The sequence below is a fragment of the Phallusia mammillata genome, chromosome 4, assembly GCF_965637545.1.
Source record: "Phallusia mammillata chromosome 4, kaPhaMamm4.hap1.1, whole genome shotgun sequence".
Classification (NCBI taxonomy): Eukaryota; Metazoa; Chordata; class Ascidiacea; order Phlebobranchia; family Ascidiidae; genus Phallusia; species Phallusia mammillata.
The window spans coordinates 29,780,504-29,807,306 of record NC_137255.1 but is presented as its reverse complement, the minus strand read 5'-3'; the positions used below and the strand labels follow the sequence as shown (position 1 = coordinate 29,807,306).

General features: G+C 37.1%; 3 protein-coding genes and 1 pseudogene across 4 annotated transcripts; all 4 read right to left on the bottom strand.

The window, feature by feature from the left end:
• Nucleotides 1-826: 826 nt before the first annotated feature.
• LOC145223899 (sulfotransferase 1C4-like) lies at nt 827-11,056 on the bottom strand. Of its 2 annotated transcripts, XM_080090311.1 has the most exons (8): nt 10,963-11,056; nt 8,186-8,470; nt 6,758-6,871; nt 6,183-6,280; nt 5,863-5,983; nt 5,346-5,461; nt 4,812-4,974; nt 827-1,279 (listed from the first exon to the last, which is right to left on the bottom strand). In XM_080090311.1, exons 1-8 carry the CDS (start codon nt 11,054-11,056, stop codon nt 1,161-1,163), a joined length of 1,110 nt encoding a protein of 369 aa, XP_079946437.1. In that variant the 3' UTR covers nt 827-1,160. The 2 variants fall into 2 exon arrangements, with proteins under 2 accessions (XP_079946437.1, XP_079946438.1); XM_080090312.1 differs by lacking the exon at nt 8,186-8,470.
• Nucleotides 10,844-13,117, bottom strand: LOC145223900 (uncharacterized; annotated as a pseudogene).
• Nucleotides 13,118-14,358: 1,241 nt separating this feature from the next.
• On the bottom strand, nt 14,359-21,117 carry LOC145223760 (sulfotransferase 1C4-like). The gene is made up of 7 exons (XM_080090152.1): nt 20,792-21,117; nt 20,049-20,162; nt 18,518-18,684; nt 17,928-18,048; nt 17,338-17,453; nt 16,570-16,732; nt 14,359-15,363 (listed from the first exon to the last, which is right to left on the bottom strand). Exons 1-7 carry the CDS (start codon nt 21,048-21,050, stop codon nt 15,245-15,247), a joined length of 1,059 nt encoding a protein of 352 aa, XP_079946278.1. The 5' UTR covers nt 21,051-21,117; the 3' UTR covers nt 14,359-15,244.
• A 1,771-nt stretch (nt 21,118-22,888) lies between these two features.
• On the bottom strand, nt 22,889-26,803 carry LOC145224544 (amine sulfotransferase-like). Its single transcript, XM_080091076.1, has 6 exons — nt 26,536-26,803; nt 24,916-25,013; nt 24,646-24,760; nt 24,082-24,197; nt 23,719-23,875; nt 22,889-23,295 (listed from the first exon to the last, which is right to left on the bottom strand). Exons 1-6 carry the CDS (start codon nt 26,792-26,794, stop codon nt 23,183-23,185), a joined length of 858 nt encoding a protein of 285 aa, XP_079947202.1. The 5' UTR covers nt 26,795-26,803; the 3' UTR covers nt 22,889-23,182.

Here is a 26,803-nt window from a genome sequence, read left to right as displayed (position 1 = left end):
TTGTAAAATGCGACACCGTTTTGTATCACGAATCACGCTCATGTGAAAACGCCGTTCTCTAAGAGTAGCTGTTGACTTCATATGGTTTAAACACAAAACATTTCCAACTAAGAATATTTATGGAGTTAACGAAGTGGAACCAAAAGATACATCGATAATAATTAATCATATCAAACAATTTTAGGCGGAATTTCAAATATTTGTTCAATGCTCGAAGTGTGGTATCATTCGAGTATAAAATGGAAAAAAAATTCAAGTAAAATGTTTAGGGGTAGGTTACTAAACCAAAAAATCCCTAAATTGATCAGCGAATATCCATTTGAAAAAAATTATCGTTCTAAAAAGATATTATTCACAAAAATCCAATTCATAACTTTACTTGCAGTAAGAAAAACAGTCGTAGGATTTTGCTTGCTCTATGTTAACTAGCAACTTAATGTGCTGTTTGTGGTTCTGTGTGATAATGGACAAAGCTCCATTTTTCCACAGGGACAAATATACAGAAAAGTGACGTATTGGATACTGATACTGCGAGACTCGAAAACCACGTAGATCCAGTGGTGGGATTCAAATGTTTTGTCAGCCGGTTCTGTTTCAAAAAGTCCATTGACAGTAACCAGTAATGCTAACCGGTTCGCTGATCTCATAAATTTGGCGAGACGGTTCTATAGGATCGGTGCGAACAGGCTGAATCCCACCACTGCGTGGACTCCAAAATAATAATTTTAGTCTCTTTAGCTCCACCATCTGCCTGTCGTCGTATATTAAAGTTAAAGTGTCTGTTTTAAAATGCAGAAGTTTTTCCTCTTGCATTTCGAATTCTCCTCTGCAGCACTTGAAAATCATTAAAAAGTTTAGCAAAATAAAGACAATTAAGGCTTAATTGAGCAATCTTTTTGACAGGTGTCAGGTTATTTCAAATGTATTTCAAACCTGCAGTGAAGTCAGCTTTTTCAACAAAATTTTAACTTAATGTATAGTCTAAAAATAAGTCATAAAATTGAGCAGCACTTTAAAACTAGTAAATTTTCTTAATAGTAACTTGCAGCAAATTGCAGAATCATGAAAAAATGGAAATTGTTGAAAATATATTTATTTTTTATGCACATCAGCTCAAATCACAGACACAAAGTGAAGTTAAGATGCAAAAGAGTTAGGAATTATGAGCACCATTTGTAGGTAAAATTGATGTTAGTGTCACCCAGAATTTCTTCTACTTTTCTGTCGATTTCTTCAGATTGTGCGACTGTCAGGTGGTTTTTCCAATCTCCGATTTCCCCTGTAATTCATTTTTAAGTATTGCACTTGAGAACATTCAATAGGTGTGTACGCTACCAATACTAGTGTATGATACAACAGTATGGCCCTAAAATCTTCTTTGCTCGGTGTCATTTCTTTTTTAAAGCCAAAGGTGATCTGTATTGCTGATAAATCTGGCTAATTGCATACAAGTAAATCAGATATATGCATAAGAGTTGTAGCGGTTGCGACATAATTTGTGCAAACTTTGCAATATTTGTTTACCAAAATAGCTCGGTTTTGACTCGCTAGCTCAAAGGCTGCGAGGAAGTTAAAATGTATAGCAACCAAATCCCACTGTATTGACAAATCGTGTTCGGACTTTGTAATATTTCCTGTCGCAGTTAATTAGGATGCAGAGGCAACTTTGTGATCTGGTGTTTGCAAGCTTTTGCCGTATGTTTTGTCTCGTGCTGTGATTGGACGATGTTTTATGTGGGAATTTGTGCAAGAGCCAATCGCAAGAGCACATGTGTACGATTTAACGCCTTTTTCCGGGGTATGTATAAGACCGCACTCGTTCATTTCGATCTTTTCTCTTGCCTCTCTTTCTGTCCCTGTTCCTTCTTGTGCCTTTCAGAAGTAATAAACAAACGAACCGAAGTGCAAGACACGTGCGTGGAGTTTCCAGGACTCCGGTCCTGACAAGCCCAGGAGCTTGGGAGGTTAAGGACGGTGGTATACCTTCTTTTAATTTGTAGTGACTACAAAAATTTGGTGCCCCGAGTGAGGAGAACTTACAAAAATTTACTGTTTAACGAATGATAACCTGAGAAAAGCTCTAGTGATGTCAGCAAAGTTTGCGACAAGCGACCAAAAGAATTACAAGTTTGCCGTCGAAATTGCTGAACTGTATCTTTAAGCTGAGAAGTTACAAACATTTTCCTTTTTGCAGAAATCTGTATTTTATGTGTTGTCATCAACGTCCAGATCATGTTTCTTTTTCATCGTACGATAAGTTTCGCCACAGTACGGAGTCTTTTCTTAAACGAGGTGAGCAAATATTGAAGTGCTATTCTTGGCTGATTTGTTATTTGAATGCATTTTTGTTTAACAGAAGTAAATGTTTTTACAACTCATGTTACGTCATATGCGCACAAAGAATTTTGTACCGGTCTTTGTAGACCTCATGCGCCTGACTTTAAGAAACGCATAATCTAACCATAAAAAGAACCAAATCGAATAGGTGCTGTCCCCTAGCCAAACCACAGGAGTGTACTTTTTTGTCTTATTTGTTGCCTATCACAAATTAAATATAAATGAAGAAAATATAAATATTGGCGACAGAAATTCGCGAATGCTTACCAACTCTGGCATTATGCCAGCCAGAGGTGCACACTTTACTTACCCTTTGCATTCGATAATATCACACGGGTCGCAATGCCATGTGCCAACACGTAGGCAACGTTGAGCACGAATTGCGACTTTTTAGATCCCTTCGAATAGTACGTCATGCGTCCACTCTGTGTACAACCGATAGGAATGATCACCCTACGACCGTAACAGAAGTGCGCATACAAATGAAGGGAACAATCTAACGAGACGTGATTTTCCTGGGAAACTGTATACCATATTGACATTTTTTTTGCGCCCAGGAAATAAAAATAAACATTTAAAAAAAAATCTTATATCATTATACTACGAAATTTTACAGAAATTATATCTGTCGCCCAAATATCTTTACAAATATGCCAAATAGGCGTTGTTTTATTATTTCTTATTCATGCATGTTACGCCAATGGGGCGGTGTTATTACTTTTATTATTATTACATTACTACGCCAAGTGGGCGGTGATTACTTTCTTATTATTACAATACTACGCCAAGTGGGCGGTCTTTACAATGAACGAATGATTATCGAAGCTCGTAGTTTCTGAGCATGACTTGATACATGTACGTATTCTTTTTATTACTTTCCCACGAGGAATGAATGCTATGCGAATGATTACTTACATCAATATACTCCTGAGTACCATCTCAATTTTAAGGTTTAGTCTGAACATCGGCTAGCTTGGGGGCATACCTACATTAAATCACAACTTGATTTCGTGTTCTGCTTTATCAAACGTATTCAATTTTTGTACAAGTTTGTCGAGTTTAGTCAGCCAAGACTACCGCTTCAATTGCCAAGTTTATTGCCTGCCCAATTGTAACACATAATACTGAATTCGATTCTCAGGCAATAAATGCGCTGCTCTACCGTAATTACTATGTTCTATTGTTACACATTAAAACTTATGTGTGAAATAAATGTCATTGTTATTTCGGTATACTGCTTGTTATTTTGTTGTTTCAGAAGCGACGTGACTTTCAACCGCTATTGTGATCAAGAGCAAAGGACATTCAAATTCACCATACTGACAGACACATAATTTCAGTGATTGAGGTGTCTGAAGACTGGAGACAATCAATCTCCAGGAACAAAACGTTACGCTCGAAATGCGATAATCAAATTCGATAATTAGTGTGGTGTAAAAGCGAATGTTGTTTGTTCTTGAATGTATAAGTTTAAACGTTTTAATGCCTAATGCAGACATTACTGTATTTGTGATGTTACTTATGTATCGTTGTGTTGATACAGAAACTTCAAGAAATCAACAAATTTTCAATTGCATACTGTTTTCCGTTGTGTATGATATGTATTTTCTTGTGTGCCACTTTCATGCCCAATCCCGCAATGACCATATATTGCTCATTGCTCAAAAAAATGGCGGGGGGTATTTTGTAGCGGTTGCGACATAATTTGTGCAAACTTTGCAATATTTGTTTACCAAAATAGCTCGGTTTTGACTCGCTAGCTCAAAGGCTGCGAGGAAGTTAAAATGTATAGCAACCAAATCCCACTGTATTGACAAATCGTGTTCGGACTTTGTAATATTTCCTGTCGCAGTTAATTAGGATGCAGAGGCAACTTTGTGATCTGGTGTTTGCAAGCTTTTGCCGTATGTTTTGTCTCGTGCTGTGATTGGACGATGTTTTATGTGGGAATTTGTGCAAGAGCCAATCGCAAGAGCACATGTGTACGATTTAACGCCTTTTTCCGGGGTATGTATAAGACCGCACTCGTTCATTTCGATCTTTTCTCTTGCCTCTCTTTCTGTCCCTGTTCCTTCTTGTGCCTTTCAGAAGTAATAAACAAACGAACCGAAGTGCAAGACACGTGCGTGGAGTTTCCAGGACTCCGGTCCTGACAAGCCCAGGAGCTTGGGGGGTTAAGGACGGTGGTATACCTTCTTTTAATTTGTAGTGACTACAGAGTTATGTATTTCAAGCCTTCAAGAGAAACCTATGATTAAGTGCACATGCACAATTGGATTATTGTTGTATTTGCATTCACAAATTAATAATTCAGCTTTTTTATGGCACACAATGCACCGTTTAAAAATCTCAAAAGAAATAAACGCGCTAATACATTTGTGAAAGCATATCCTTTAGACATTTTTATTAAATGATAAAAGATAGGTCATGCTTTTCACAAATGGAATGGCTTGTCTGATTGCTGTTAATGTCACCTTTTCGGAACATAATCATTCCTTCATCTTTTTCCACCTCTCGATTCTCAGCATCTTTTTTCATGCTGTTGAATGAAGTATTGTGTACTATTTCACTAATTTCCTTATCAGCAACCTTGACATTGATAAATGCTGCAAGCTCCTTTATTTTTTCTGCATGATTCTAAACAGAGGGTGTAGATATAAAAATGTTGTGAACATAAAGTAAAAATAAAACTTAGTTCCCATACCGAATTATATTAATTAATTGCACAATAAGCTTGTGTAGGTGTTTATGTGATTAACTGCATTTTTCTGCATTAGAAATAATAAACAGTAATCTAAAAACCAGATGTTGCTTGGCCCAAAGAAAATTAAACATTAGATGAGCAGAATTTTTACACTCATATAAGACTTCATTTTTTTGTAAGTAGTTTACTTTTATTGTTTAAATATCACAAACACCTCAATGACAATCTGAACCTACAGATGATCAAGTGGTTCTGTCTAATACATAATCAAATAGATTTTACAGTTTCTGTCACTACCTTTTACCTGTTTTATGTCTTCGAACACAAGAAACATGACATTCTCATCATTTTTATGTTGATACCAATCTTTCACATGTTCCAAATATCCTTCACCAGGTTTTCCAAAAAAACCTTGTTTACCTGCCAAATTTTTGTTCTTAATTGGAACTTACTATGGTTTTATTCACACCACGTTTTTATTTGATATTTACAAATTGCATAATATTTGCAATTTTTTCATGTTTGGTGGTAAAAACACTCCAATCTTTATCAGACAGATTTGTGTGATAGTGTAAAGTCCTGCAAATAATTTTTCACCCATTCTGAAAAATTATGCCACTTACCTTTTTTTGTTGTATGGCTATGTTAGTCATGAGAATTATATTTAAACAAATTAATTTAGGACTTGTACTACAACATTTGGCCTATTTTATATTTTTGTTTTGAAACAGATTGTGCAAATTCAATCTCATTGAAGAATTTTTTGGTGAAATTATAAAATAACAATTGCCAGAATTTAAATTTTGCAGTTGATTACTTACCAGCAATAAGTAGATCATAAAATGCTCTTTCATCTTTAGGGAAAAAATCATAAGGATGGGTTTTGACAAAGTTAAACCAGGAGACAAGTTGATCTTTGGGATTACAGATAAGATAGATTATCTACATTGAAAAAGCACAGTGATGAGTTAAAGTTATGCCAGGTAATTGTTTCATTCACTTTTGTCACTAACAGATATGACCTAAATAGAAAAGGTGATGTACTTTTGTGAGTGGGTTTTGTAACTATAGAATTTTTCTTGTCAACAAGTTCATGTTTTTATGATCTATTTTACAAAATTACGTTTTAAAGGTAACAAACTTTTTTGAATCGCTTCAGGTTGACAAGGTTACTTGGCAGATGAGTTCCAAAACATTTCCTGTCCAGTTTGGCAGCCTTCACTGCTTCATACTTGCAAACTGGAAAAAATGAACAAAAAGGTATGTAATTTATGGTTGATTTTTTTTAATTATATTTCTTGACAAGTGTGACTTTAAGTTATTATGGGTCCTTTCATTGTTTTGTTTTTCTCTAACACCGGTTTGTTCCAAGTAACTGATCAAGAAAGGGTGCTTCAAACTTATTGAAATTAACACATGCTAGTTAGTTAGTTAGTTAGTTAGTTATCAAAAGTTGATTGCCTTGGATGACCCAGCAGTTTTTTTTTAATTTTTGCAGCCAAATTTGCTTCAAGTTGTCACGGTGCAAAAGTTTTTGCAGTCTACATTTATTGTCTGTCCGAAATTGTTGAAAACTATTGTTAAATTTAAAAAATGGATTTCAAAACCAGACTTATTAAGTCCTCACAACTAGTATAGAGGATGTAAATTAGAAGACAAAGTGTAAGTGATTTTAACTTTGCTGCAATTTTAGTCAAGCAAATACTTTTCTCACACCTGGTCCATACTCCAGGTAGTTGTAAAATTGGTTGAAACCTCTTGATTTTTTTATTAATTCTGGATCATTGTGGTACAGGAGTTGGCGTATGATCTCAGAAGTCCATGTTGTACCTGCAATATAATACCAAACATTATTTCATTTTTAGAATGACTAATATCACTTTAGTTTTTTTTATTTACTATCTAGATGTCAGATGCCATATAAAAATGTTGAAAACAAATAATGTCTTTGTTTTCAACAGTCTTATGACATCTTGGATCACGTTTTAAATGTTTTTACCAGCCAGATAAGTATGTCAGCTATGGAAATTATGTCATACAAATGAATTTGTGACTAATGGACTACAAGATTACTTCAAATTGACTTGCTGTTTTTCCATGCCTGATAAGTTCATACAAGTCAGATATAGTTCAAACAGATTTGCAAAATCAATGCAGTATAACTAGTTGCCATGTCAACTGTCACTTGACATTCGAGTTTTCCAAACCGTTTGTTTCATCTGTGGTCTGGTACACACCGTTTGGCTTGTTAGTATTACTTGTAATTACATTTATTTATAAAATAAACAATAGTTTAGGTGTAGCTAAAGAAGAATTGTAAATGGGTGTGAAATTGGAGTTTGAACCAGGATTGTTTTTGAGAAGATTGTTGGATTAACCGGCCTATATGTGGAAGCACACGGAAAGACGAAGACAACAAACACAATAGACAATTGATCCTGAACAAGGCGTTTTAGGCCTGTTTGGCATTAGAACAGGTTCAGCAACTAGCTAGTTAAGTAACTCAATAAATACTGACACAGATTGTAAAAGTTAGGCCTGTTTTCTTAAAGAAACCCAAACCCGAACCTGTCCCGAAAAGCCCAGCCTGACTCTGAGCTGCAGAGCGTTTAGTAGTGACCAACCGATTTTGTCCTTCTACTATTTTACGCCAGTAGTTTCGGTTTGGTGATTGTTCCGGTGCGGGTTGGTCCAAGACCGGATAAATGGAGGGCCACATTAGGGTTTGGTAAGTACTTGGTGGGCCATAAAAAGAGAAACTATTTCGTAGTGAAGGACTGAATTTGTCGTCCTAAATGACTTTATTGTTTTGTGGCCTAAAAAAAGAAGCCCTTGCAGAGTTGTAAGTCGGCGCTTAGTTTGTTTTTATTTGATTTGGCCCTGACTTCATGTTCTGTGTTCGTAATTGCAAAAAAATACCTAAGTAGCTTGTTGCTGAACCTAATGCCACAAGGTCTAAAACCTCATGTTAAGCGACTGTCTATTTTGTCCACATTACAGACCTGTCAATCAAACTTTCTGGCCTAAACAGGCTTCTCTAAAACGATTCTGGTCAGAGCTTCGGGCCTTTACTTTCGGGCTCGAAGTTCAAGCCCGATTACCACTCTGGATCTGGATATCTGACCCCTGGTTGTAAAATCTAACCTGTCTTTGGGTACGACGCCACCAATACATCCCCGTCTTTCGGTATAAAGTTGTCGTAGGAATATTCTGCAGTTTCAGCTTCGAAAGCCGGGAATAGAATGTAGTCTTTCCATACAGAGGGAGTTTTAGGTGGAGAGCCTACTTCCACCAAACCTTCATAACATCTTTCCAGTATTTCACTGCTATCTTCTGGCAAAAGTGGTGCAACTTCCATAACGTATTTACGCCATATTCCCTTAATTTTTTCGAGATCCATTTCAGCAGTCGAATACCTTTTGTAATTGTCTGCGAAAGTACAACAAGCCAATTTGTTTAGGATCTTAAAACATTAGATCAACTTCATACAGCGAATAAAACCATTTTTCTGACAGTGGATTTATGATTGGGCCGGAAAAACTGGTATGTACCCGCAGGCTATGTGTTGGCGATAAACCGAAAAGTAGAGCATCGATGGGCAATCATGAAACGCGTTGAAAAGCTCAAAACGTGTGAAACTAACTGCAAGCACCCGAAGTAAAACGTATATGAAAGGGAACCACTGGGTCGCGTACCGGGGCTGGTCCGTGAACAGTTAGTTACTGGGCAGTGAATGCTTTGAAACATTTCTGTAGCAGTTCTTGCATACGGCCGTGCTGTCAAGTTCAAAGATACAATTTATATGAACTGCAATAAATGTGCATTGCCTACAAGGGCGACCAGTGATAATATTTCAGTTTCAAAACGGCCCATAGTGCAAAAACGGTTGTCGACCCCTTGTTTACGAAACGCGTTGTGCCATTTACATGAGACTACGTAAAAAGATTATGTAGGCTATGCTGCGGACAACGGTATGTACAGTTTAAATGCCTTGTGATATGTCAGCATGTTTTGCAGAGAAAACTATTGTCATGCTTGTACCTCGTATTAAAACTTATTTCCTGTTTTGGCAAGCTCGAGCAAAGTTATGTTCTTAGGTTGCACCTAGTGATGCAACGAACCCGCTCTACATGGTTCGGGTCGAAACCGAATCATCTCATATGGAACGTGTTCATGGTTTTTGTTGTTATTTGCAATCAAAGTCAACGTGACATTCAGCCATTTTGCTGCGAAACTGATCGTCAAATTCGTGGTTACGTAACGTTTGGTGGCTAAATTCATTCTCAATTCAACATCAACTTTCCTATCCTGTTTTGTTTCTATTTAAGTCACGAAAACCCGATAAACACACTTAAGCGGAATATCACCACACATCTAGAATAGGTATATAATATTTTTAATTTAACTATGGGACCTTTTGTCCAAATGAAGTGGCGTATGGTACATTTCGTGATGGGCTTGCAATAAAATTACTTGGCAGACCTGCGTAGAGCTCTTTAGGGTTTTCCTAACCCCAGGTTTAGAAAGACGTACCGGTAATGTGCCTGTGTGCTGCGTGATTCGGTTTCTGTTCTTGGAGCAATGACAAACTGATACTGATCCTTGTGCTGTATTTTTACATTAGTCAGATTTCGTGGCATAGGATATATCTATGAAAAGTTTTTTGATATCTGCTTTGGTTGGAACACGGCACTCCTACAGTACTTGATTAGGTTTATTTAAATTTCTGAAATACATTGTAATATTTGTTTGATTAGTAGGCTATATAAGGCTTAGCGCCTGCCGCCCCATTTTTGGTTCTACTTTGATAATTACGTTTGCTTAATTAGTTTTTGTCTTTCCCGAGTGGTTATATTGTGAAATGTTTTCAAATTTATCACATTCCATATTTGCCGTGCATAGTAAATGTGGGAAACAAAACTTTGGTGAAAAAAGTAATTTACCGGTTCAGTCATAAGAAAAACAGGTTTAATAGCCGGTCAAGCTTTTGTGTAGAAAAAGGGCGAGTTATGAACGGGTTTGACCGGGCCAATGGCTACGTCACAACAATTACATGCAAGTTTTAAAATTAAAAGTCCAAATTCCGATGTATTTTGAATTAAAAGTCCAAGGTCCGATACATCATTCTCCGTCCCGTGAAATGTTTTCCGGAAGAGATTCTCCTGGATGATGTTTTCCGAATTAGTTTGTTGTCCGTTTATTGTTTCTGATTTGACGCTTAAGCTTTTTTACGGTTTGACGCGTAGCTATGCTGGCGACTTGATTTTACATGTGAAATTTGGCTTTGCAGCCTCCCACTTGTAAGGGTTTTGCAGTGCTTTTGCAATCTGCGGTTGTGAGTTGAGTCGCTTTTTGAGGTATTACTCTCGCCATTTCGATCGACAGGCCAATCTATGACAGATTATTATATTTTCGCGCTGCCGTCGAGGCAAGGTAAGGATTTTTAGGCAATCAATCTCGTTTGAGTTGCAATTGCTTTTTAGGCGGCATTTGGCCTAGCGACTGTGCAGCAATGCTGCTTTGAGCGGTGCTCATTGAATTATAAGGTTCAATATGAACCATTGGCTTGGCGTTCGAGGAACGCTTGCGCTTCGGCGGCGCTATGTCAAGGCCATTTGCATTTGCTTTTACATCTTTCCGCTTTATTACTGTAGCATTCTCCTGCATTTTTCCTTGGCACGTTTAATTGATTAAACACAATGTCAGATTTATCGTTTTGGTTTCACATATAGTCATGTCAAATCTAAAATTATTTTTATACAGGGTCAACCTACTAGGTACTTAGAACGAATGTTATGATCGTTTTTGTTTCAAGGTAGTCATTAGAATGGCCAATTTACGAGGTTCTTAGAATGCTTATAGCTGTATTGGCGTGAGCAAGGCCGTTGTGATTTGGCATATAAAGACGATAATGTACTTACTGCTTGACAAGTCGTCGTCAGTATCGGTAGAAGTCGTCTGAACCTCATGTAGCATTGATCTTTCTGTAAAACTACACTCATAAAAACAAAACATTAAATCTGCAACTTTGCGACGCTAACTATTTAGAGCAAACAAACTGCCATGTAAGAGTATTAGTAATAAACCAAACAAGAACATGCTTATCTATGAATGATAACGGTCTGCAAACTTTCTATGTCCTAATGACCAACTTTCGCTTATTTGTCTATAGCGAGAAGCAGTCAATCCCTAAGGTGCAAGGACTTACAGACTATTGGGTCAGACATGTAGTGAGAAGTAGTAAAAATGAAATAATTGCTGCCTTAGGCGCATGCGGCCCCAATTACCGCAACCACGCACGAGAGAGACGAGGATTTCTAACTAAGTAGACAAGTAGATTATTATTAGACCGTATCAAACATAAGCGTGACATTTCCCAGTAAAAATTATAATATGACATGTACAGTTGCTGCATTTTAAGATTAGCAATCGCAAGGTAGAGATTAAAAGTAAGGGGAGTAGGCAATGTCGTAGTAAGGTAATCAAATTCGTCCGTAAACAATAGTCAATCAATAATTATACTTATCTGCTATCCGATTCTCAGATCGCCCGCGTATCTAAACAATCCGGCCTTTCGTCTGACGAGTTGTTGGAATCGGTACGCGTCGACAATGACACTTTTATTGCCGGCGACAATTGTGTCCTTTTCAGCCACCTTAAATGATTGAAAGTTCGTTGGTTCGCTAAACGATGCGATTTCATACGCGTTTTCAGCCAATGCATCAATGGACAAACCGTAATCAGGCGCCAAAAACGAGTGGTTTAACAACTTTTCGGCAACCGGTTCTAGATCTTGGTTATCGCCCTGAGGAACCAAATTATCAACAGAGACACTAGGGCGCTTACTTTCCAACGTAACATCGGGAAGCGACCCATTTACCTTAGCAACAGGGTTAACGCCAAAAGCCTTTATCAGAGCCTGTTTTAGATCGTCATACGAAAGACAACCACCAACAGCACCTATTATGACGTGGCTGACCTTTTGCGCTTGTGCCTGGTTCAACACAGAGACAATTAAACAGAATTTCTCAGCGTCGGACGTTATTCGGTGGTTTTGAAAAATGTTTTCCACCGTTGTAAACCAAAATTTTACGGTATCTGTCCACAGGGGAGGTAAATTAAGTTCACCAATCCCAACAGGCGCAGAATTAATTTGATAGCGAGGTGTAAAATACTGTGCATCACACGGTGCCTGGCTACGTGGCAAAAACGACGATGCTGCCTGGTCTCTATCTGAAAACTTGACAGAATAATTTGAGGGTAGCTCAGTCTCAGAGTAATACAATACCGTTGGTGAAGTCCATGCAGACTGGACAGGCGTACTATAACAATGCGTCGCAGCGCTTACAGAAACGGGAACAAGGCTAGCAGTTCTCTGCATCATTAATTTAGGCGTTATTAACAGCGATTTAATCAGAAGGTTAAATGCGCGACAATCAATTTCATCACGTCGGGCTCAACAAATTTGTACTGACCCAGTGGGTAGACAATTAACAACACTGCCGTATATCTGACTCCTTGTATAAACAAACTAATGCTGCTTAACTAAACCTAAAAAGACGCAAAACTAAATTAACGTTCCCACATTATATTTCAATAAGGCAAGCCACGAAAGCGCCTCTTGCGGCTAAACACGCAACACAAAAGTCACCGCGCCACGAATCAACTGTGAGATATCAATTCCAATGCGTACTCTAGTCACCGAATTTAAGTCAAAAATGATGCAGATTATATAGCTTTCAGGTCATATAGTTGTTATGCCAGCTAGTCGTAAAAACGTAATTATTCTTTAAATCGCTTATAGAAGTGTCAAGTGTAACATGGCTGGAAGCAGTTTAAAACGTTGCTTCACGTTAACACGTAGGGGACGATGAAACGATAGCCTTAAGCAGTAATTGACCGGTTCAGTCATAAGAAAAACAGGTTTAAACAGGTTTAATAGCCGGTCAAGCTTTTGTGTAGAAAAAGGGCGAGTTATGAACGGGTTTGACCGGGCCAATGGCTACGTCACAACAATTATATGCAAGTTTTAAAATTAAAAGTCCAAATTCCGATGTATTTTGAATTAAAAGTCCAAGGTCCATACACTTACATTGACCATTTCCTACCAAAAGAAGTTGCATTTCCGGACTGTAAATTGTCAAATATTTGTCAATGAAACGAGTAAATTTCCTAATTAATTGCATTTCTAACCACATTTTGCATTCTTGGGTTTTCATTTAAATTCTTGGATTATTTTGCTGTGAGTCTTGGGTTTTGTTGAAATTCTCATTGGCAGCCCTGATTCTGATATGTAATGAAAATAGGTTCAGTATTTAATTTGGGAATTTCCCTAATGACGTTATTTTTCAGCTTTTGGGAATTTCCCTTTAAAATGTGCTTCGTCACACACTTAGTTTTCAGATATTCCGTCTCCTGAAGCGTTTAAATTTCCACATTACGCTGCTGCTATCTACGTAGCATACTTGAGCAAAACTGCATCTATGTTGAGCGTGACTTGGTGGGGAATAAGATTGTAGAAGAATCCTAGAAAGGGTTGGAAAGGGCTTCGTTAGCTCCTATATCTGTAGGGTTCTTCGTCGTCACTCGTCATACCTGATTGTTTAGCCCACCGTGAAAAAGTTTGGCGAGCCTCGTGTGTGGAGATGGGAAATTCATGGAAAAAATTGGCTTCATAAACGGTATTGGACAAAGTTTATATTATAGACAACAGTACCGCATTTTAATGTAGGCCTGGTAATAATACAACTACCATCGTTTTGGCACATTTAACCACAAATGATAAAGGCATCAAACATATTACCAGACACGCCTGCAGTCTCTAAAGGCAAATTGGTAAATAATGTCCTGTTAAAAACTGTGCTCTTGTTGACCTACTCTTTATTGCCACCACCCACTTGTTGTAATATTCTGGATGCGATATCTGCCTGATGTTGTTCGAGCCCCTAACAAATGTAGCCCCAAATAGTTTCGGTGTATAAAACAGTTGCAGGATGTGGACAAAATGTTAAGATATTTGGTTCAGGGTTATGGTTTAGTTCTGGGGTGTCCAAACGCTTTTTAATGTGGGCCAATTTTTATCAGGTGCAGACACCTGTGGGCGACTGTTTTTTTTTGCAAGATTCAAACTGTACAAAACAAAATATACAGCATTTAAGGAAATTTTGGAATTTTATTGTGTCAGCACCATGTATACTTTCTTTATACGGGTAAATAAAATTCCATGGAAAAGCTTTTGCAAAAAGCTCAATTTCATACTGTAATTTAAATATTTAAAAAAAATTGAAACAACACTTGAAACGCTTTTGCAAGCTGCACGTTGGACACCCCTGGTTTAGTGTATCATAAGATTGGATTTACCTATATTTGAGGAATTTGGACCAATTTGTAGAATTTCACAAATTCCATACATTGGGACCCATCAATTTTTGTTTGCAAAAAAACAAGACATCAAAACAGGGGTGTGCAACCCTCGGCCTGTGGACCAAATCAGGCCCATTGATTAAAGGTTGTCCGGCCCGCAGAGCTGCTAGGTATTCCAATGTACAAAAAAACAAGTATAATTTTGTGTAGTTGTTAGCAGATTAATGCACCATGTATCAACCTGACAATAATGTTTTTGTGACAAAAGTGACAAAGGTTGCGCACCCATACTTTAAAACACTTACTTGATAGTCACTGAATGAAAACTGTTAAAACTGGTTTGGTATACGATATATGATAAATAATAGTTTTGACAAATTTAAAATAGATATATTGATTACTGCAGCAAATGTTAAGAGATGTTGCAGGCATTTCCAATATATACCAGACATGATTTCACATATGTGATAAAAACAGTAATGTGAACACAAATGTTAAAAGTATAATGACAGTTAAGGGTTTTGCAACCATCGCTTTTAAAGTAGTGTTTTTATGATTGAAAACATGATTTGTTTGGATATCATACTTTACGTACTATACATAGAAATTTGCAATACTGACACATTTGTCTGCGGACAACATTTGCTTCATCAACAAATTGCACAATTGAAATCATACATGCCAATGTGATCACAAAGTAAACTTAAAAAATGATCATTTGCAATAATAAGATGGCATTTAAAATTACTACAATTGGAAGTAGGTAGCTCACAAGTATTAGGTGTTTAAGGCATAAGCATACACATCACAGAAACCAAGTGCATAAATTGCAAAACAGTTTTATGAGCTCAACTCATATGTAAACTTGATGTCAGTGTCACCCAGAATTGCTTTTACTTTACGATCAACTTCTTCTGATTGTGCAACTGTCAAGTGGTCTTTCCAGCCTCCTACTCTTCCTGTAATTTAAATACATTTGCGATGTTTTAAAAAACAGGGAATACATTGCTCCTCAAAACCAGTACACACAAACCCAGATAATCACATGACCGATAAACCAAGCTTAATTATGCAATTTACTCATTTAAAGGTAAATTTATAAGATTGTGTTTAGTATAGCCACAGTTGGGTTTCACAATCTGTATGCATTTAAGTCGGTATTGTTATTAACCGGTATTGGATTAACCAGATTTGTCTGTTTTCCATACTTCCTAATCATGTCACTTGTATCTGCCTTCTCTAGTTTGAACCCCAAACAACTGTTTTAGCATTACAGTGTGGACCCGTAGTAAAGAACCTGTTGCCTAAAGGGAGCATGCAACTGTTAGGGCCAATGACTGCAGTCTTTTGTTAATATATTTTACCACCTGAAGGCCCAAACCTTAAACTAACATTATTAAATAACAGTCCAATGTGGTGAGAAAAGGTTCTTTACTCTGGTCCAATCTTGGCGAGAAAGGTTCTTTACTCTGGTGTAAAGTGTTGTGTGATATCAAACCCAACAAAATGACAAAAGCAGAAAAAATGTAAAAAATGTTAGGTACACAAACAAGTATGTTTTCAGTGGTCAGTCCAACCTTCATAATACAGTGTAGCTGTAGCTAGTTCACTCATGATCCACCAAAGTGCCATGATTTAACACATAACAATATGCAGCCATTTCAGGGGTGGTGATTGTTCAGTGCAATTGTGATAATAGTAAAGGAATACCAGATATTTAAGTAAGTATCGATATCGTGTACGAGTACCATTTGTTTATACCTCAGGTACCTAGTACTGAATACTTAAATATATTGTTATACTCAGTTATGTATCACTAGCTAATTGATCAGTCACGGCCTGGGTGCATACTTACATGCACACATGCAGAAGCATGACAATGTGATTTCCACATGATAACGAAACAATATACATATCCAGGTGGAACTTTTTTAAAATTTTGTGCTGTCCAAAGCAAATATTGGCAAAAAGTTGTCTGTATTTGTGTACAAACCGGCCTTCGGCATCGAACATTGGTATCGAAAACTAAGTCACAATCATTTGATAACATTTTGTAGTATCGATACCCCTGAAATCATTCGACACCGAGTACCAGGTACTCATCCCGTCACTAGTGCTTAACCTGTAATTTTCCATGTTTATTTGGAATTAGTTAGAAAGCTTACCTTTTCTAAACATAGTCATTACTTCACCATTGTCAGCCTCACGACCTTTCGCACTTTTCTTCATAGAATTGAATGAAGTGTTTTGTACAATTTCCTTTATTTTCTCATCAGTAACCTTGACATTGATAAATGCTGCAAGCTCCTTTACTTTTTCTGCTGGATTCTGAAAAAGTTACTCATCTAAAACTTAAGATTTTAAGATGTTAGTTTGCAGGTAAACTAATATAGACAATTTCAGTTAATTGCGTATTTAATTAGGTAAACAAATGGTTTAGATGTTGTTTGTGATTCCTATCCATTAAATGAGTTATGTGATTAACTGGATCCTATGTTATTCAATGTGATGTGATTAGTGGTATGAGTTTGTATCACAGTGTTATGCCTGCAAGGTTAAAAGTTCTAAATTATTTTGTTGAAACAAAAATCTTTGATGACTAGTACCTTGATGTGAACTTTAACCAGTAGCTGTTTATGCACACAGGGACTATTTAATCAATGAACAAGCACATTTTCAGTGACAAGTTTAGTAAACAAACTTTGACAGTATGGATAAATAGACCAAGTAGTGCCTAATAATTGTTATTATAATAGGGGAATAATGCAACAGTGCTTATATTGTGCCAAAAGATAAGGACATGAACAAAACAAGTTTAAGAACAATGGTTTATTGCTATACAGTTACTTTTTCATTTTTAATTCTTGATGATCATGCTTTTATGTTTACCTACAAAGTTTGGTAAATAGTAAATTTAATAAAAGTTAAATTACCTGTTTCATGTCCTCAAACACAAGAAACATGACATTGTTGTCATTTTTATGTTGATACCATTCTTTTACATGTTCCAAATATCCTTCCCCTGGTTTTCCAAAACAACCTTGTTTACCTGCAAAGTTATTTTGTTGTTAGTTTGGATGACTTTTGTTTTTATGCATATTTTGTATGAACTCTTCAACTCTGCTTGTTATGGGTTTGAAATTCTTAGTTTGAGTTGGCCTGTTTGACCAAAAAGTATTCAATCTACATACTTGTTTGGTCAAACAGGTATTCAAATCTACATACAAGCACCAACTTTTTTGTTATATACATTTAAAATGGCAGATAAGTTGGTTAAACCAACTTGCCAGGCTTTTTATGTATTAACCGCTTGTGTCTGTGTGTGCTTGGTTGATTTCCAGGTTACTTAAAAATGCTTTTGGCATTAAATAAATAACAAATGTCACCATCCATTCTAACATGTGTGAGTCAACACTGGGTTGTTGTCTGTCAGTCCTTGGTTATGTATTAAGTAACCATGCAACAATTTGCAAAACAATGCCTGCTGATATACCTAATTAAACGATTTTGGCTTATTAATTACCTGCAATGTGTACATCATAAAATTCTCTTTCATCTTTAGGAAATAGATTGTACAGATCAACTTTGACAAAGTTATACCAGGAAACCAGTTGATCTTTAGGATTTCGCATCACATATATTATCTGCAACAAAAATGTGCAATGGTAAGTTTGAGGTTTTCTCAAAAATATGAAATCTAAACCACTTGTTTCAAAACGTTTGGACCATATTGTTTACTAAACCATTTGGAAATTGTAACACACAGATATTTAATGTTTCTTTTATAAAAATACACAGCAATCACTATTGTTAAAGTATTGATGAAGTGTAACACCCAAAAACAGACAGATTTACATTAATGTAAAAAACGGTTTTCCCTTGAAGAAAACTCCTGTTGCAAGGTGTAATTTCATTAAAAAATACACTTTTATTCTTGTGTGAATGGTTGCAAACAAAAAGTTATCTGCCATTTTTTAAGTTAATTCTGCAGATACTGTATACTTGCTGCTTTGTCTTTAACATTAGCTGAATTTTTCTCTCCTATTTCAGAATAGGTCAATACCATTAAAAGTGTGTTTTATGATTAAGTTTGTGATTTATATTTGAACAAACTTTTTTGAATCGTTTAAGGTTGACAAGGTTGCTTGGCAGATGAGTTCCAAAACATCTCCTGTCCAGTTTGACAGCCTTCACTGCTTCATACTTGCAAACTGGAAAATAATTACGAAGGTTTGTACTTTTTTGTTTGTTATGTTTGTTACCAGTTGTGCTGAAAAGTTATTGACTCAAAAATAGAAGTGCAGCGGAATTTAGTAGCAAAACATTTACTACTGTTTTGAAATAAAGAATTAATTGGGAATCAAAACCTAATTTATAAATGTCATTACCAATGTTGCTGTCAATTACACACATTTTTGGTACATGGAAGAATGTACACTGCACATGAAAAAAATTCTGACAACAGCATGCACATTTAATACTTTTGAAGTGCTCCTCGGTTCATTAGGGAGTTTGTTTGTATGCTTGGGTTGACATTAGAGTGAAGATTGGCTAAGCCAGTGGTCGGCAACTGCTGGTCCAGTAGTTTGTTACTGGGCCATGTACTTTTTCTGGTTAAATGCTTCAAAAATTTTACCCGTGTATCCCGGAAATGATAAACTAATTTAAGCGTTTATATTGCTAAATATTTGTAGTTTTTGGAATGCTAGTCCGCTATAAAATTTTAGTTTCAAAAACGGTCCGCAGAACACAAAAGGTTGCCGACCCCCGGGCTAAGCAATGTTTAAATCTACTTGTGGAATGCCTTCTTGTAAAGAAAGACACCTAGTATAAAATCATCTTTCATGAAGGCTTGATTGTCAGGTTTTGTTTTTGATGTTGTTGTGGATTAAAGGTGTTAAACTATATTGACATCAGTCTGTATAGAGCAGGGGCCACCAAACAACCGCCCACAGCCTGGACTGGATCCCGCTCTCAAGGTCATTTTATCCGGCCCGCAACAACTTTTTTAGGTTTGTCAAATGGTTTTGATAACTTTGTAGCATTAAAAATGAATGTACTCCTTGCGAAAGTTTGCCTGTCGCGATATGTAGAATTGATATTACCTAGTTTCATAGGATTACAAGGCCAAGGATTATAATCCAAAGCCAGTTTGTTACATCACAGACAAGACTACAAGTGTTAATTGTGCGCAAAAAAATACCTTCTTTTGTTACTTGTAAAGTAGTATACAAGCATTGCTCGTAAGACAAGACTAACTGCACAGTTTAACAGTCGCATCACCAGATTATAAAATTGAATTGTAGAAAGACCATATCTTAGCGCCCTATAAAAATCGCCTCGCGAGCTAAGTTTCAAAGGACGGCGCTAGGGCATGTAAACTATGCGGCCCACGCGAATCATTATTAAACTTATCCGGCCCGCAGTGAAAAAAGTTTGGTGACCCCTGCTATAGAACAAGGTGGCCTTTGCAAGGCTAAGGGTGAATCCGGCCTTTGGGTCACAGTATCCCAACCATCTGCTTCGGACCTTTATATAGCCTTGTGTTTATTAATCCAGCTTAGCACATAAATAATCTGCAAGCTATTTTTTCACTGATTTACACAAATGTATTACAACCAAACATTTCATAGACTGGTTGTACCTGGTCCGTACTCTAGGTAGTTGTAAAGTTGGTTAAAACCTCTTGCATTTTTAACTAATTCTGGATCGTCGTTGTACAATAGTTGGCGTATGACCTCCGAAGTCCATGTTGTACCTGAAATGAAACTTTGTTGCCTTGTTAAATTAAAATTGTACAAGGTATTCGAGGGATAACTTTTACTGCATAATAAAGTTTGATTCTCATAGCAAATTAGGATGCGTTAAACAGAACCTGGTAATTTCAGGGATACCAAACGATTTGCGTGTTTATACTAGAAGAGTTTAACTTGTGAAAATAATTTAAACTATTGCGTTGCTCGTTTTTTGTTTGTTGTCGGGCAATAGCATTATCAAAACTGGCTAAAACTTCAAACAAACAAACACATACAAAGAACAGAAGTTGCCTTTTCAAAAATATGGGATTTACACCAAACGCATTTAGCCATGTTGGACCCCGCCCTCATTCCCTAACATGGGTGGTTAGCTTCTATGTCCCAGCAACGTTGCCCTCCCGGTCTTGATGTCCCAATGCGCCAACCTCACCCTCCAATGTGATTCCCTGTCGCATAACGCTTTTAGTAAAGGGGTAGCTTAGCGTAATTGTGCTGCTTCGATTTGTATCACTGGCGAAATAAAGTCAATTTAACTCAATCGAATTTAAGTCCAATGTATCTCTGTTAACTCCATCGAAAAATGTTATGAAATTAATTTTGACAATCGGCTTCCTCAAAAGTAAGTGTTAACCTGTCTTAGCATACGATGCCACCAATACGTCCCCATCCCTCGGTACAAAGTTGTCGTACGAATGTTGAGCAGTTGTAGCTTCAAAGCCCGGGAAAAGATAGTATCCATCTTTCAACACCGAGGGCTTTTTAGGCGGAGCAGCGATTTTCAGTAACTCTCCGTAGCACTTTTCCAGTATTTCATCGCTATCTTCTGGCATAATTGGTACAATCTCCATCACAAACTTCCGAAACATTCCTTTCATTTTGTCTGGATCCATTTTATATCACGATATTAGCTGACGTTTTTTTAATTTTTATTACGTTTTCTGAAAAAAAATTCACTGATGTTTTCTGTAAAATGACTCATAATAAATGTTTCAACACCATTGCTCGAAAATCCGCTAGTTTATGTTTTATCATCGGTTGGTCTGAATGTCAACGTCTGAATGTGAAATGTGTTATTATGCTTACAACGAGTCTACCGTGAAGCCGCCTGTTTAAAAGTCTGTTCAATCATTTTCTCTCTTTTTTGTCTTAGAAAGTTGGCGACTTTACACTAGGTCAATTTGGGTTGTCACAATGCGGTTTTACAGGCTTTGTATGAAAACAAAACTACAAGTCTTATATAGCTGAAACCCACAGGTCGGGAACCCATGGCCAACGTTTTTAAATATCTGACCTTAAAGCTGTTTCGACCCCCGGTATATAATGCACATAAAGTGAGGTCTACCTTGTAAGCCGTTTCAGTTTTTGAGTTTTCCGTAAAAGTATGGACTCCTTAATCTTACAACAAACTGATTGCACGACATTAAAACTTGCATTCCAGTCTTACAAACACAGCTAAAAGATAATCTTGATTCGCACTTCGATATTCGTCTCATGCAACTGAACCCTGCAGCTTATGCTTCCTAGCAAGACAACATGTACCCGCATTTAACTGACGAAGTCAACGTGCGCTACCAAGTTGCATCATCATCATCAGCTGTGAAAAACTTTGCTTCGTCATAGTAGCTCTTTGTTAAGTAAACAAGTGAAATATTAACTCAGGGACGCTGAGTAGAGCGACACTAAGGAGAAATGTCTTTTAATCCGTACTCAGCAAACATCGGTGCCGCCCTGCGCAAGCGCTCTTCAACCTTTTTCCTCTTGTGTACTCTTCAGAATATCCCGAAAATTATGTGGAAATTTTATAAAACAATCATAACGTCTGCGAACTTTCTGCACTGATGATGACAACAGTGATCTGTTGAAAGAATCGCACTAAGACGTATTTTATAGATACAAGTAGTCGGTCGGTCGGTTATTTTTTGCAAGTACTTGTTAAGTCCGTGTATAATGTTCCTATATTTGTAATATGTGATTGCTAAGACCAGACTTTACTTATTCCGCGTTCTCTTTTACTATCAAACGCTGCAGCGCTCCTGCAATACAAATTAATGCTTTCTTCAAAAACATGGATAAAATTGTGTTGTTATGGTGCACAGTTACGAAAGTTCCAACTTGTTTGTTCTGTTTGCTCGGCTTCAAACTAGAGATGTACCGAATATTCGGTTTGCCGAATTTATTCGGCCGAATCGGCCATTTTTACAAAGATTCGGTTTCGGCCGAATAATTTGTTGCGAATCGGCCGAAACCGAATCTTTTACGAACAAAAATTTAAAGCGTACAATGTGCCTTTTCAGCCTTATTAGGTATCACACAATCTTTCAAACTACGCCATAATTAAAATCTAGTCAAGTATTATATATTTCTAATGTATTATTGTTTTTCGCACTCCACAAATCAGTAATTAATTGGCAGGCTGGCATCCATGCCTGAGGCAATGTTAAACCCCACAGAACTAAAATTATGACGAAACACAAGTACTCTGAAATGTTTGCTTGGTAGAAAAACTTCTGCTTTCATAACAAACGCGTAGCATACGACTTCGCGTGACGTCATAAATGATTCGGTTGATTCGGCCGAACCGAAAATTAGCCGATTCGGTACATCTCTACTTCAAACCAATCAGGTAGTTAATGCATAACCAGCTAAAACTGCTGTGTCATTGTCTGGCTAAAATCCCGAATCAATCAGTTTAAAGTGGATGGTTCGGGACTTGGTTTTGTTGATGAGTTGGGTTGGTTTTATTGAGTGGAGAGTTGACACACAAGCATTTTACATGACATTGAATCATTTTACAATAGAGAAAACAATTCGTCAAAGTTACAGTGAAATTTGACTGGTTTTTGTGTTTAATTTACTCGGTTGTTGCTTCTTTTACAAAAAAATAAAACAGCGTATTTAAATCACTAAACCTAGAGGTTGTTTGATTTGTTTTTGCATTGCAAGTTTTACTGAATTATTCAATACAGACACCACGTTTTGCATCAAATCAACACATTAACTACACGCAAATCCGTATGAAGCCTCAACTCTCATATGTGAACTTGATGTCAATGTCACCAAGAATTTCTTCTACTTTTCTGTTAATTGCTTCAGATTGTGCGACTGTTAGATGGTTTTTCCAATCTCGTATTTGCCCTGCGACAAGGAAATGGAATTTTTAGATTTTCTTAATATTTAAACCGCCCGCTTAAAGATGTATCAGCAAAAAAACAAACATAGATTTCATAACATAAATATTTATTTGGTTTATTTTTTACTTGCAATATTTATTGTAAAATTTAAACTGCTCGCTTGAGACATATTTAAAAAAACAAGCTTAGATTTTATAATGTACATCAAATCTGACAAAAACATTATTTATTTTGTTTATTTTTTAAGGGTGTTGCTATGTTGTTTTGCTGCTTTGCTTGAATGTCCCATATGTTGTAACACATACTTTTCCTCGAGATTTTAGACATTAGTTGCCCTAATATGAATTCTTGAATTAACGTGGTGGTAAAAATTATTCAGAAACTAAAACAATTTTATTTTTAGAAACACTGTTTTGTTTTAATTCACCTTTTCTGAACATTCTAAGCTCTGATTCCACTGCGTTTTCCTTCGACGCTTTCTTCAACGATTTAAACGAAGTGTTTTCGGCGATCTCGGATATTTCACCTTCAGTGACCTTGACCTCGATGAACCCTGCAATCTCCTTGATGTGTTTCAGTGGATTCTACACACAAGCTTCAAACGGTTACTTTCTTACTTGATTCATTAAAATTTCGCGCTGGGGCTTTCCCAAGGGATTTTTTTCTGACATCACAATCAAAGAAAATGTTACTTGTTTGTGACCTCATACTACACCATGCGGATCGCGACTGGCGTCAAAACAAGCCAAAAAAACAACAACAAAAACATGTATGGTTATTTTTTAATAACCTGTTTTAAGTCTTCATACACAAGAAACATGATATTTTCATCATTTTTGTGTCGATACCATTCCCTCACGTGTTCCGAATATCCCTCGCCAGGTTTAGAAAACACTCCTTGTTTTCCTACAAAATATGTAGAGTTATGTACACGCACATTGTTCAATGACATGCCTTGTTTAGGACTTCTACCACTAAACGATTTAGGACCTACAACTATACGGTAACCTTAGTTGGCCAGTGCGCACTTTATTCATACAATAATAGTGTAATAAGCAGTAGGCGGCGAAAAAGCTTGATAAGGCCCGGACCACATCTTTACCCTTCCTGGCCACGTTGCCTACATGTCAGCTTCGTGTGCAGCATACGAGACAAACGGTGCTTGTGATTAAACTTTCAGCGGATTCAACACAACCTGTGTAGCCTAGTTGGTAGAGCGCAAGTCCAGGAAAGACTCCTGTCGTGGGTTCGAATCCCACCGCAAGCTAGTTTTAACGCCTTTCTACGTGGGAATACACAGTAACCCGCTGCTTCAGTATAACGCCTAATAGGCCTGGCGTCGTATGATAGTTACCTTCAACATGTAAATCATAAAATTCCTTTGGATCATGTGGCAGCAATGTGTAGGGTTGTGGTACTGTGAAGTTGTACCATGAAACAAGTCGATCCTTGGGTTTCGGATCACGTATCTAATGTCAATACAGTGGTGGTTTAGATTAGAAGTCGCCAAACATTTTGAGCAGTTGAACGTTTGGAACAACGCGCATAGCCCTAAATGATATAGTCCAAAAATAACTTATAGGCTCATAAGGAGTACATTACAATGATCTTTGTACCATTGTACCTTTCGAAACTTTTTCAAGTTGACCAGATTGCTCGGTAGATGAGTTCCAAAACATCTTCTATCGAGGTCGACAGCTTCCACCGCTTCGTACTTCGATACTTGAAAACAAAACATTTTAAATTTACTTATCAACTTGTTTTGGAACCCGGCATCATGTTTGCTTGCCAGATATATTTTGACACAAGAGTGAATATGACCTTTTTGTTCGTTACAATCTGATCAGGTTTCACCCTTGTTGGCATATCCAGTATAATTGAGTAGTGATAATTTGCACACACAGGAAAAATCTTTACACTTGCGGTTTTGGAAGTCGATTCGGCCGGCAACCTTTTTTGCACTGCGGACCGGCCTTCAAAATGTACAAATATATAGCTATAAAAACGCTTAAATTAGTTTATCATATCCCGGGATACATGAGCAAAATGTTTTATAGCATTTAACCTGAAAAATTATACGGCCCGGTAACGAACTCCTCGCGGACCGGCGGTTGCCGACCACTGGTTTGGTGTACCAATATTTATGTATGTAATACTGGTTTATGTCTACTAAGATATGTGGTTGTTAGAAAGAACTGCTTCGTATGTGTGTACGGCATTTTAGGCAATTTTAAATTTTAACCAACCGAAAACAAGATATGTAATAATTTAAATTGCATCAACAAGTGGTTGCACATATACCAGAAAACTACTTGGTGTGTGTTAAATCAGGGGTCGGCAACCTTTTTGAACTGCGGACCGTTTTTGAAAGTGGAATTTCTGAAAGACTGGCCTTCTAAAATCTACAAACATTTAACAATAAAAACGCTTAAATTAGTTTATCATGCCTGAGATGCAAGAGAAAGCAATTAACCTGACATTTATACGGCCCGGTAACGAATTCCTCGCGGAACAGCGGTTGCCCACCACTGTGTTAAATAACCATGATTGCAAACCTTTGCACACGTGCCAGGGTTTGCAGATCCTGTGATAAAGTAAAAACTGCCCTAGAGCTTTAATGCTTAAGTATTTGTTTCACTTACTGGGACCGAATTCAAGATAGTTGAAAACCAAGTTAAACTTTCTTGATTTTTGTTGCATCTCTTTATCATTAATATGGATGAGATGACGAACTATCTCCGGTGCCAATGGATTTTAAGTCGGTTTCAGTTGTCTAAAACAATCGTGTTTGAAGGGATGCGGGTTCCAATACTGAGTTGTGCATAAAAATTAAATGGGCAAACTTGGTTCTGAAGTAATAACTTTGATAAAGAAGTGTTTACAATTTGAGCAGGCAGACAACAACTCAACTCAAATAAGGGGTCTTAATAAGCCTTTTTGGACAGGATAACGTATTTGTACGGATTTTATCATCCCAGTGTATTAAATAACATGGCAACTGCCAAGTGTTTTGGACATATGTGGGTCAAACCACGCTTCAAAAAAATGTTTTGTCAAGTTTTTGTGGGAACTTTTGCACTCGGGACCCCATTTTGTGTTGTTATCATTTTCGAAAACAATTGTTTATAAAAGTTTAGCACTGAGAAACAGTGCATTGCGATAAAATCTTCATTGTACCTTTCTGAATTTCTCGAGATTATTACGACCTAGGCCTTTTCAAACAAATCTTAACCTCATACCGAACCTGTTTTGGCATACGAAGCCACAAGAACATCGCCCTCTCGTGGTGTAAAGTTGTCGTAGGAATATTTTGCGGTTTCAGGTTCGAACCCCGGGTAGAAGATAAACCCTTTCCACTGTGATAATGGAGCTTTTTGCTTCACGGCCTCGTTTAGCTCAACCAGTAGGCGATCGAGGTCGACTTTGTGATCTTTACGTAAAAGTGATTTCATTTCTTTCATGAAACGGTCGCAGAACAATCGAAGTCGCTCTGCGTTATCCATTTTCAGTGT

Coding starts and splice junctions, on each gene's coding strand:
- LOC145223899 (XM_080090311.1), bottom strand. CDS start 11,056: ATGTTTTGTTTTTATGAGTGTAGTTTTACAGAAAGATCAATGCTACAT. Junction 8,471..10,962: donor TGACGACGACTTGTCAAGCA/GTAAGTACATTA, acceptor GTACTTTCGCAG/ACAATTACAAAAGGTATTCG. Junction 4,975..5,345: donor TGTTCGAAGACATAAAACAG/GTAAAAGGTAGT, acceptor CCCTCTGTTTAG/AATCATGCAGAAAAAATAAA.
- LOC145223760 (XM_080090152.1), bottom strand. CDS start 21,050: ATGGATCCAGACAAAATGAAAGGAATGTTTCGGAAGTTTGTGATGGAG. Junction 20,163..20,791: donor GGCATCGTATGCTAAGACAG/GTTAACACTTAC, acceptor GTTTCATTTCAG/GTACAACATGGACTTCGGAG. Junction 18,685..20,048: donor CTACCTAGAGTACGGACCAG/GTACAACCAGTC, acceptor TTTTGAGTCAAT/AACTTTTCAGCACAACTGGT.
- LOC145224544 (XM_080091076.1), bottom strand. CDS start 26,794: ATGGATAACGCAGAGCGACTTCGATTGTTCTGCGACCGTTTCATGAAA. Junction 25,014..26,535: donor GGCTTCGTATGCCAAAACAG/GTTCGGTATGAG, acceptor TTTGTTTTCAAG/TATCGAAGTACGAAGCGGTG. Junction 23,876..24,081: donor TGTATGAAGACTTAAAACAG/GTTATTAAAAAA, acceptor GCTTGTGTGTAG/AATCCACTGAAACACATCAA.